Raw genomic sequence first — 12,573 nt, forward strand, 5'->3', positions numbered from 1 at the left:
CTGACATCTTAAACTGAAAATTATCCTTCTGTGTTCTGTTCCAAAGTCCCAACCCATGGATCCATCCACGAGATAAAGACCCATTGAGATACTTCACTGAGTATTTTCTCAGGACGCTACATTCTGGCAATCCCTCAACACAGGTCACCCGTCCTCACAACTCCATCACACACTGTGAAATTTCAGATTGTGCACAGGACCCAGGAAATGAGTGCCTGATTCTACACAGTCATGTTGACAACTAACATGAAAACATCAGACTGTTCTGTGGGACAGGACAGGACCCTGGCGACCCTGGGGTTCGCTCCACACTGGCGACCCTGGGGTTCGCTCCACTCAGAAGGAGCAGGCAGGGGGACAAATGATCTCTGACCACATATGATGGTTTGCTGCCTTGGTGCTGGAGACAGGCTCCTGGGAGGCTGGTCAAACATTGAGGGAGAGAAGCACAGGCAGCAGATTCAACCCTGGGGCTGGTGATGCCAGAGACAGAAGATTCTGGAAGGATAGACAGCTGACACCTTCAGGGCAGGCTCTTGGGGAGACTGGTCAGTTCTAGGACTGCAGTGACAGAGACCCACATACTAGGGGCTGACAAGTGAGATGTGTTGACTCAGGTCTGAGGATAATATCGATGAAGGCATTGGCAAGGTTGGTTTTGGTTTGCTTTGTTTGGATTTTTGTGTACTCTGAAGAGAATGTGGTTTGTGCCTCTCTTCAGCAATGACTACTTTTCTGTGTTTCCTCAGCTTGTGGATTCTGCCCCCTTCTTCCATGGGCTCTCCCTTGGGAGTATCTGTCTCCAGAGACCCATATTGTAAAGACCAGGCGAATAGGTTTAGCTTTTCGACCCAATTCAACCCACAACCCATTTCCTCCACGGTCAAGACCTCCCTCTCCTTGAGGACACTGCAGGTGGAGGTTACACCACCAAGCTCTTGCGGATCAATCAGGTGGGCAGGACTAGAGACCCACAAGGACACTGACCCTCCATTAAATGACTGTTCACAGCTCCATCCTGCTCTCTTACCTTAACATGGTGACAACCTCTGTCAAGTGATGATGTGTCCTCCTCAGCCTCCCATCAGGACAAAGAGACAAGCCCATTGTTGTCTCAGTGGAGGAGGGGTCTGGTACAGCTGCTAACTGGATGAGGAGCCCCCAGGACACCGCTGTTCTCTTTTCCATCTGCAGGTCCTGGGTCTCCAGCCAGCTCAACACTGCTGTGCTCATTCATCCCTCAGAGCCTCTGCAGCGCCACGCGACTCTGTGGACCGACTGGAAAGGATCAGAATCAGGTGACTCAGCTACTGCACCCCAGCTTGCCTCACCTCAGTGATAGCAGCCCACCCCGAGCCTCCTCAGATCTCATTGCCCACCAGGCTGTGTGATACCCTCATGCAGGACAGGTTTGCAGATCTATGGGTGAGGGCCCCTCTCTCAGAATGGGGTGTCACAATGGTAATGAAATAACAGTCTGCACAGAGTCTGGTCAAGCAGATGTGCCCTAGTTCTGCCAGGACACTCTGTGACATGTGTATTAGGGAACCATGATCCTGCCCATGGGCATAAAGGCCCAGTAAGTAGGACAGGGATCTGAGAGGATATTACTTCTGCTATCTATGCAAAGGGCATTAAATAGGTTAGCCTGTTAATGAGTGTGAGTGTGTGTGGTGCCTGTGCAATTTGGCATTACAGTTAAGTAAAAACCATGTCAATGTGTCAAATCCAAAACATTTTATTTCCTTCACTTTACTTATTCCTGTATGCTCTGTATCCATGTTTATATTAGGAGATATGTGGATAAGAATTTTAATAGAGGAGGAAGAAAAATCGTCTATGTTCTTAACATATGTCTAACCACTGAAAATAATTCATACTTATTAAATCCTTTAGTAACAATCCTGAGAATAATTGCTCTCGTTTCACCCATTTCACAGATGGGAAAACTGAGGCATGGAGTGTCATGCAATACTCAAGTCAGAACTAGAAGAGGGACTGAACCCACAACAGATTCTCTGTCCCAGAATTACCATGCAGAGACATAATTGACATCATGTTTACCTCCTTCCCTCATCACAGGCCTCCTGAGCACTCCTGTCAGGGCCACAGCTTCTGTATTCAGGCATCTGTCCTCCCTGAGTCTATGCAGTGAACACTCAGCTGCTAACAGTGCTGGAATCTGATTCCCAGTTAAGTCTGAGTTTGTATGTGACCAGAGGTGGGGACCCTCCTCCTGCTCCCTCCACAGCAGAAAACACAGATTCCATGTGCGTTGGACATAAGGATCTGAGTACTTGGTCAGGATCACCTGAGGCCCTTAGGCTCAGGGCTCAGACAAGACTGAGACACACAGAGAGAGATTTGCATTGGCTGCCCCGCCTCCTGGAGCTGCAGGCAGGGAGGATAAGACAGGAGCCTGGAGAGGCCAGTGCAGCTGGGCAGCCTCAGGGCAGAGCTCCTGGAAGCCTCCACCATGGCCTGGGTGTCCTTCTACCTCCTGCCCCTCATAGTCTCCACAGGTCAGAGCAGCCCAGACACTCAGGGATTCCGCTCCCCGGTAACTCCTGCCAATCTCACTCACCATGATTCTTGAATCTTCTGTTCCAGGTCTCTGTGCTGTGCCTGTGCTGACCCAGACCCCTTCTGCATCTGCCTCCCTGGGAGCCTCAGCCAAGCTCACCTGCACCCTGAGCAGGGAGTACAGCAACTACTACATTATATGGTATCAACAGCTGCCAGGGAGGGCCCCGTGGTTTGTGATGTATGTGAAGAGTGATGGAAGCCACAAAAAGGGGCAGGGGATCCCCGATCACTTCTCAGGCTCCAGCTCAGGGGCTGACCGCTACTTGACCATCTCCAACATGCAGCCTGAGGACGAGGCTGAGTATTACTGTGGCACAGGCTATACTATTGGTGGGCAATACGGTTAAGCCACAGTGACACAGACAAAGGGGAAGTGGGGCCAAAACCTCCCTCCCCCTCTCCCTCTTCCTCACAGGGCTCAGGGAGAGCTACTCCTCATCCCTCTGCAGGATCCAGATATCTTAACTCTTCTCCTTCAATCCCTGTGGCTCTGACATCCTCCCAGACATCAGGACACTGAGGGACACCGGTCATCACTGAGGTCATTTGGACAACACAGCATCTGTGTCCTCCCTCAGGCCTGTGGGGTGATGCTGGGAGAGACAAGGAGGATCCTGACCCTGAGAGAGGGTGTGGACAGTGACCATACCCCAGGGCTCACAGCCCTGTGCCCACAGCTTGGGCTCTGCTCAGAGAAGAGTGTGGACACTCAGAGTTTCAGCGAATTGTCTGCAGGGAGTGTCCTGCCTCCGGGTCCCCATGGAGGGAACAGGACTCCTGTCAGGATCGAGGTTTTGCAGAAAACATCTGACTCCGAGGGAGGTTGGACAGAGAGTTCTGAGCCCCATGGAGTGTCCAGACTAGGTTCCAGTTGGGTTCAAAGAGCCTGTGAGAAGGTGTGCAGCAGGAGAATAGGGGCACATTGGAGTCTCTAATGGGGTAGATTATCAGCTTGTGATGCTGAAAATGGCTCCACATCCACCCATAGGACTTTATAGGACTGACCAGGACACATCAAGGGAGCCAAAGTAGAGATGAGGGCGTGTAGATGCTCTCAGTAGAAATGTAGACCCACCATATCTCAACCTTATGGGGGACCCACCTCAAATGTACTTGAATGGGTGGGGAGCAGATTACTGGACATGCTGATTCTCCACAGCAGACATAGTGACTAAGTGTCCCTGGTCCCAGGCCCTGACCTTAGCTGGGTCAGAGGGCATCAGGCCAGACCCCTGTTGACTGTCTCACAAGGTTATAGCCCCGAGGGAGTCTTATAGCTGCCTGGGCCTGGGTGAATCTTAAGTGAGAAGAAGAGGAAGGGGTGCTGGGGCTGGGGAGGGGTGGTCAGGGAGCAGGGAACAGGACCCAAGATGGACATCAGGGCTCAGTCCTGTGGGGACCTCTGACACCAGGACCGCAGAGTCATGGGGCAAAGAGACCCTCCCTCTCTCCCCACTCCAGTGACCAGTTATTCTGACTGAAATTTTATAGTCACTGCGTCCCCAACAAGGTGTCCATGCACCCCTCCAGTGGGGGTTTCCTGCAGTCCTTCCACTGTAGAAGAGGGAGTCAGGGGACTGCAGGGAAATGTGTCACATTCCACGTCCATCAAACACATCCATGCCCACCTGGGGTTTGTGGGTTATAATTTGGAATAAAGTGACACAAGAGCCTCCTCTGGACCAAAGGGCAGATATAGACGTGATGATGAGAATGTAAATGGGAGGCAGATGAAGGTCATTCTCTGTCCTGTTAATGGTGCCCAAGCAGGGAGGGAGCTGCCACTGCCAACCCCAGGTCAGACGGGGACCACGTGCCCATGAGATGCGATTCTCATGGTCAAGGTTATGACGGGGGCAGGGGCAGGAGGAGACCACAGGCAGCTCTTGTCCTGGGAAGGTGACTGCAGAGCAGTGTGGAGCACAGGGGTCCTTGCAGGATTTTTCCCAAAACTTACACTGAAGATGCTCCATGCAGACGTGTGTGTGCGCCTGGCTCCGGCTCTGCAAGTCTGAATTAAAACATGAAGACAAGCACCTGAAGCTGCCGCACTGAAACAGAGACAAGGATTGAGCCCTGAAGACCTGTGATCAGACTGACTTTGAGCCTGGGATTCAAAGTGCAGTGGCCAACAATGTCCAGCTCGGGCAGGAGGACTGCGGGGCCAGGAGGCTACAAGCCCCCCAATCCCCAGGAATCTCTGAGCTTGCTTTTCTCTGGGCCCTCGCTGGCGTTCTCTCATGTCCCCTCTGTGGCCTCACAGGTCTCCTCTCGTAGTGTTGTCCTTCTCTGAGTGATGCCACCTCATACCCCTGACCTCTAGGCCAGGCTGCACACTTATGGAGGCATGTCACACCCCTATTCCAGGTGCCCACAATCAGGCAGGCATGCCCCTCGCCCATGCATGCAACCGCATTCTGCTCCAACAGGATCAAGGCCGCAGATGAGAGCCACGGAGGCTAGCGGCCTAAAAAGCCTGAATTTCATTTACCCTCAAAGTAATCACACAGGCTGGTCACCATTTGACCTGCTGGTGAATAGCATTTGTCTCTGACACCCACCTGACAGCATGGGCCTGGGAGTCCAGGAATTTGAAAATATAATCCAGGCTTACCACTGGTACCATCGTGGCAACCTCTTGCAACATTGCTGATAACAGTGTAACTGGTGCCTTCCTGGATCCCACCCTTCACACACCAGACCCTGAAGTCAAGTCCTTCCTGAGAGCTCTGCCCACCCATGGAAATGACCAAGCTCGCTAGGAGCCAAGGAGCAACCATCACGGGTGTGACACCTGGCAGATAACAACCTGGCCCTGATAACAACCTAGCCCTGATATCAACCACCTGTGTGCTAGCAAATTCACTCGATCTCCCACGTGCTAGCTAGTGTAGACCCCACCAGAGCCTGTGCTCCCCCACAGCCTGGAGGCTGAGACAATGAACCCCTTCAGCATGTGTGTGTGCTCTGTCCCCAACAACCAAGTCTTCAGCAGGGGGGCAAGCCTGGCTCCCACACTTTTACCACAGCAGCCTCCAGCCTCCAGAGCCACCTCCTGCAGTCCAGTGGGCCCAGCTCGCACAACACACACCACCAGGGTGAGGTGCTCCAGTGACACTACAAGACCTACCTCTTGGTCCATGCCATACCCACAACCCACAGCCATGGGGAGGCAGTGCCACTTCTGCAGCCATCCCTGCCAGAAGCCCAGCAGCCCCAAAGCACTTGCAGCGCACCTATCAGCAAGCAGGCTCTCGCCAAAACAGCGAGCCTCACTAGTGACCCTGCTGCTGGCAGCTGGCACTGCCCATGGCTGCACCCAGCGGGCAACACACAGCAGGCTACCTAGACTCACAAGGCACATCCTGCAGCTACACCAGGCAGCCATGGGCCACGTTTGCACCCGCAGCATGAATCCCTGAACACACCTGAGTGCAGGTTGGGGTCAAATCCTAAGTGCCAGTGTGCCGATATGGCACAAGGGGGCACATCCATAAAGGAGCTCAGCTCAGCACTCAACTTGGGGAAACAGGATCCGCGCTCCAGAAGGACACTCATCACCAGCACATGACTAACCCTCAAGACCCAAACAGGTAGTGATGGTCCAGGTAACACAGAGCAGCACCAGGAAGATGGGGGACAGAAGAACATGACCCTTATGAGAGAGCTAATCATAGTAAGGAGATCTTTCTGTGGGGAAAAGTGCAAACAGCCATAAGCTCATGAGGGGTTCACCATTGTCAGTCATTAAGGAAATGCAATTCAGACCAAACTTAGGTACCACTTAAACACCAACAAGTGCAGGTAAAACAGATGATAACTAGTGATGACATGAATTTGGAAGAATTGAAACCCTCACACATAGCAGAATGGAAAAAGGTAGAGCCACTTTGGTAAAACAGTCTGGAAATTGCTCTAATGACTAATTCTGAAGGTAACATATGGTCCAAAAACTCTGTTCACAGCATAGACCCAAAAAAAAAAAGTGAAATCATATACCCACAGAAAACTTGTATAAAAATGTTTCTTGTACACGGGGACTACACCTGAGAGGAGAAAGCATGCGTTGCACAAACAGAAACAATGACATCAAATATATATATGCATATACAGTGTTTGTTGCAGGATTAGTGTTCCAAATTGTCAAATGGTGAAAACACCCCAAAATCTGTCCATGAATGAATGGATCAACTGACCAGGGTGTGTCCATAGCATAGAATATCCCTCAGCCATGAAGTGGAATGAAATCCTGCTCCATGCACCAGTGGGACTGAAGCCGGGAGATGCTGTGCAATGACAGGAGTCAGCATTAAGACCACACACCACACGGCTCCACTTGTATAAAAGCCCAGAATAGAGAAATATAAAGAAAGACAGTTGCTTTGAACTGTGGTGTTTGGAGGCAGGAACTGGAGGATGGGGTTCATTTAGTATTAAAATTATGTAAAACTGATTGTAGTGATCATAGCACTATGGTGAAGATACCAAAACCTACTGCATTATATTGACTTTCATGGTTAAAACAATGTATTTGAATTATATCGCAAAATAAGTGATGTAGATATGAAAGGTGAATATATTTCATTCAAGTCTGACAAAATTTCACACTTGTGAAAAATTTAAAAAACTTTCCCACAAGAGAGATAAATCCCATTTCTTTATTTCAAAATTCACCTTTTCTTTCTTCAAATATTTTTCTATAAAGTTACGGAGTCCCCTCACCAGTGTGTGATCTCATGTGATGCCAAGGCCGCTGGGTGCCTGATCCCGTCTCCAGTGAAACACCTTCCTGGCCCCTGAGTAACACTGCACCCCGGTGTCATTGTTCATGTCGGTGTGGCCTCTGCAGTCCAGTACACACGCCGCCCACAGTGTTACTAGAGGACCTATGAGAGAGCCCAGGACAGAATGCACAAGCAGCTCTTTTATCCTCACCTGGCCACATTATGGGCATCAGTACAAAGAGAGGGGTAGGTGACCACTCCCCTGTCTTCAGCCCAGGATCCCAACAGGATCAGCTAAGGGGCTGGACTCAACCCACCTGAGTCCAAACAGGGCTGGTCCTGGTGGTCCCCTCTAAGCTGCTCTGCTGCTGGAGACCCGGATGTGTCACCTGCAGATTCCCCCTGATGACACCCTGATCACTGCCCCAAAGCTCTCATGAAAACCTGTCACAGTGGGACTGAACTGGCTTTGATCATAGCATCTGAGAGTGTCACTGGTTTTCATCCTCAGAAAACCCAGAACGTTCCCTGTTGCAGGGCAATGGTCTCACTGCCAGCACACATGGAAGCCAATATTCTGACTCTGACTACTGACAATAGAAAGAGTTGCCTCTGAGCTGGCAGACAAGGACACAGGGGACTCAAGGCTCACATATGTCTCCCCCATCTGGGATAAGGGAGCTAAGACAGGATTATGGCAGTGACGGAAGAAAGGAGGAAAGTTGGGGCTGATAAAGTATGAGCCTAACACAGTTTCACTAGTCAGACAAAAATCAGTCCAGACATGGAGAGGTTTTTTCTCCAAATAATTTATCTTTTGAGTGAGGGTGTTTTGGTATCAGTGGTTTAGAAATTAGCAGGTCAGCCATGTTTATCGCATGCTCAGGATGTCTGAACCCATATCTGCTCCAGATCATGAGATGACACTTCGAACCTGTGTTCACAAGAGAGGCCCCAGGGCCCACCCAGTGGTGGCATGTGGGCTCTACAGCATCAGGCTTCTGTTCCTGGACAGGTCTCCGGGCCCCAACACTCCACTCTCAGATGCTGCCCAGTGTCTCTCCACCAGCCTGGAAGGGGAACACGTCTCCTTGCAGACTGGCTCTGGGCAGATCCTGGGGTGGAGCCAAGCACCTTGATTGGAACCCCTGTTTTTGAAAAGAAAAAGATACACATATATGGAGTTAGATAAGTATTGAAGGTCCAGGATTGTGAGGGTGAATTGGCCATGGCTTTATCCTCACAGAAACTGAATCAAGTGTCTTTGGAGACACTTCCTATTACTTGATCCATCTTTCTCCTGACAGCAGCTCCAAAGGCCCCTCTGCAGCCTGTCATTATCAACACCTACTGGTCATTTTTTATCTGATATTAATTACCTGTTAATCATCCTTGCAATCACTTTTATTAATGGATTGATTTCTATGAATCATTTTCCCAATGGTCAGGAAATGACAGGTCTTTTATATGCACAGCAAATACAAAAGACATTTTTTTATTCTACAAGAACTCTGGAGGGAGATGGCTTTTCCACAGAGACCCACCCATTCCATGAGATCCCAGATCTGGCTTATTCTCTGGGTCAACCACACTGTACGCAGACATTGTTTTCCTTTGTTAACATAAGACCTAGGAGTGGCTGCTGCAGCTGCAGCTATCACATCCTCATTCAAGGGGAAAGATGCTGTATGAATCAAGTATGACCCTTTAATTCACACCAATCTTCATTGAAAAGAATCACGGTGAATTGGCACTTATCATACCAGCTAAAACTGGGCCACTTTATCAATCCTGTCAAGAACCTGTGAACAGTGTCCAGCTTTCAAATAGATGAGCCAACACACAGGGGACTCATGAGGACCATCTGCTGTGTCTGAAAACCAGGGATGCTCTTGCTCTGCTCCATCCACAATATGGAAACTCCCAAGAGCAGGGACAGTGCCATGTTCATGTCATACACCAGAAGGAATGTGTGCAAGACTGGAGTGAGGGTGACAAATATTTCCTGGACAGATGTTCTCCTATCTGTCTTGGGTGCAGTCACCCCAAGGCCCCATGATGGCACTGCACACACAGCTGGCACCATGAAGAGCCATTCCCTGAATCCTCTTCTCCCCAGTGCCACCTTGTGATCTGATAGTTCTTCCAGGTGTGTCTCAGGTGAGTCCTGCACCACCCTCCTCTAAGTAAACATGCTCATATTTTCCTTATTGATCTGAGGTCTCTGTCCCTGACCTTGAGGTAAACAGAGGCCACATATGAAAGTGCAACCCATGGACCAGGGAATCACCAGCTGAGACGATGCCTCTGCATGCCTGAGCAGCTGATGTCCCTGAGCCTCCTGCAGCCAGTGCAGAGTGGCCACCATGGGGCAGGAAAAAGCCACTTGTGTCAGGGTGTTTCAAACACCCTGGAGGGTGTGACAGTAGGGTTAGTCACTATGAGGGAACACTAGAGAAATTCAGTAATATTTTCCTACAGTCTCATCCTTGACAATCATGCACCATGTTCAGACTTCAAGACCTGATCTGAACTGTTGAATTACTAATTTCACTGGCACAAGTTCAGACACATCAGTAATCATCTCCCAAACACACACAAGGCAGACTAGCTAAAATGACTTTACTTCTTCACACCCAACTCTGTACTCACACATTCTGCTCCTACCTTTTGGTCAGAGACCCTCCTGCCCTGACAGAAAACCATCCACATCCTAGAGGAGAGCCTGGTACCCAGTGATTGCTGCAAAAACTTTTGTTTTCTTGATTATAAATTGACACTTTTTTTTTTAAAGACAAAGCCTCTTTGCTATTTATTTATTTATTTATTTATTCATTCATTCATTCATTCATTCATTCATTCAAGCACTGGGTACAGTCAGAAGTGCGGGAGGGTGAGAGAATTCACCAGAGCCAGAGTGGAGAGCAGAGCAGGCAGACTGACAAAATACATTGCTGAGGGGAGCAGCGGGGGCAGGAGAGGTCTGCGCACCATGTGGGACCTTCACCTGGTGGCCCGGGAGCAGCTGGGGATCGAACTGGCACTGCAGAGGCTGCGGGCAGCTTCGCAACACAGTGCTCAACTGCTGCGCCACCAGGGAGGCCCATAAATTGATACTTTTATTAGTAATATATTATACAAGAATTAAATACACTTAATTAGGGTGAACATTGATCTCAGCTGCTATTAGAGTTTGCACAGGGGTCACCAAGCATTTCTTGGGAGGACATAATATCTATCTGACCGAAGCAAACTTGGGGATACTGAGGCACAGCCCCTATCACCAGCCTCAGGCAACATGGAAGAAAATTTAAAACCTGAATGATGCTGTGTGTGTTGTGCAAGGGAAGAGGATTATTCTGTCTGCTATCGGGTACTGTGCTCTGGGGTGAAACCCCCCCACTAAGCCTCCTAATGGCACCTACAGGCCAGAACCAGAAAACACAGACAGACTCCACCCTGAGCTCTGCCCCGGAAGGGGCTTCCAGCACAGAGGCCAGGACAGAGTCTGGGGAGGAGATTCAACCAGACCACAAGACCAGAAAAGAATAGAGTCCCTAAGCTGAGGGTGGGGACTCTAAAAATAATATCCCTGAGTCTTCTCTGCAACCACAATGCTCCCCAAGCAGCAGCCTGACCCTGGCTGATTTGCATACCCAGCAGCTCTCTCCAGCAAGGGGATAAGACAGGCCTGGGGGGACCCTGCCCAACCTCAGCCTCAGGGAGCAGGATCAGGGACCCCATCATGGCCTGGACCCCTCTCCTCATGGGCCTCCTGGCTCACTGCACAGGTACCTAATCCTTGCACCCCAGGTCCAGGCTGAGGGACCAGCCTAGCACTGACTCTGTGCTCAGGGGGGCTGCATTGAGGGCCTGATTCCCATGATTCTGCTTAAGCGGGGCCTGGTATGGGTAGACCCCGCTGTGCTCACTGCCGGGTGTGAGCCTGAGGGCCTGTGCCTGCTAAGAGAAGTGGTGGGGAATTTAATCATTTGTCATAATGTCATACACATCCAGGTTCAGAAGACACTGAAGATGAGACTAAGGGAAGGGGATCCAGAAACCACAGGGTCTGATCAGGCCAGGCAAGAGGAGATGCTCTGGGAATGGGTCCTGCACATTAACCCCCTTCTCCTTTTCTCCCTTGCAGGCTCTGTGGTGTCCTACGAGCTGACTCAGCCACCCTCAGTGTCAGTGTCTCTGGGACAGACGGCCAGGATGACGTGTCAGGGAGACAGCTTTGATAATGAATATGCTCATTGGTACCAGCAGCATCCAGACCAGGCCCCTGTGCTGGTCATTTATAAGGATAGTACCCAGCCCTCAGGGATCCCTGACTGGTTATCTGGCTCCTGCTCTGGGAACACGGTCACCCTGACCATCAGCGGGACTCAGACAGATGACGAGGCTGACTATTACTGTATGGTGTGGTATAGCATCAATGATCCTCCACAGTGACACGTGGCCATGGAGAAATGAGACACAAGCCCCTTATCCATCTGGTCACATCTCCTCCAGTCCCAGGGGGATGGAGACACAGCCATGAGCAGCTCTGCTCCGGGTCCCAGATCTGAGTCCCCAGGCTCCCATTCCACCAGCCCCCAGGCCGGTCTGCAGTGTGTGTGTCAGGAGTGGATGAGGGCTCAGGGCAGGCTGTCCCAAGCAAGCCTTTGAATTGAAGATACAGCGATGACATGAAGGACAGAGAGAAGAACATTTCTCTGTGGTGTTAAAACATAAAATGAGTCATTCAAGAAATAGTCACAACTTTTGAGAAACACTGTATTTGAATGATCAACACAAAACTTCAGTCAGGACACTCCCCGCAAGGGAAGTGAGGAAAGGCTTTACAGGGAAGAGGCAGAAGCAGAGCAAAGTTATGATTTGCTGGCCTAGATGTGAGTGGTGCCGTGACAGGGAGACCCATGGCAGTTGTGATTATGTGTCCTCAGGTTTTGGTCTGAAACCTGAGGGTACAAAGGACGAGGCTCAGGTGCTGACACTGGCCCCTCAGGCTTCACGGCCGAGGCAGCCTCATTGACGCTTTGTGTTGTGTGTTTAACAAGTTGTCACGGTCCTTTGATTTCCTGAGCGTGGTGACTGGGACAAATGTCCTGGATGAATCCCCAGAACCTCCCACCTGACCTGGCCTGTTTAAGTGCCACACTCCAGTGCTCCTCTGAAATGAGAATGGAGAAAACCATTGTAGTGGACAGTGGAGAATGAATGTAGGACCCTTAGGACTTGAAATGCACACACACAC

General features: G+C 50.4%; 2 gene segments (V, D, J or C); both read left to right on the forward strand.

Annotated features, from left to right (window-relative positions):
- The first annotated feature begins 2,476 nt into the window (after positions 1 to 2,476).
- Positions 2,477 to 2,933, forward strand: LOC119245230 (immunoglobulin lambda variable 4-3-like). The segment is given in 2 exon segments: positions 2,477 to 2,522; positions 2,611 to 2,933. Coding segments are annotated over 2 exon segments (369 nt in total).
- An 8,122-nt stretch (positions 2,934 to 11,055) lies between these two features.
- Positions 11,056 to 11,768, forward strand: LOC119244093 (immunoglobulin lambda variable 3-25-like). The segment is given in 2 exon segments: positions 11,056 to 11,101; positions 11,461 to 11,768. Coding segments are annotated over 2 exon segments (354 nt in total).
- Positions 11,769 to 12,573: the final 805 nt, after the last annotated feature.

This window comes from Talpa occidentalis, unplaced genomic scaffold, assembly GCF_014898055.3.
Source record: "Talpa occidentalis isolate TD23 unplaced genomic scaffold, MPIMG_talOcc4v2.1 talOcc4.14, whole genome shotgun sequence".
NCBI classification, from domain to species: domain Eukaryota; kingdom Metazoa; phylum Chordata; class Mammalia; order Eulipotyphla; family Talpidae; genus Talpa; species Talpa occidentalis.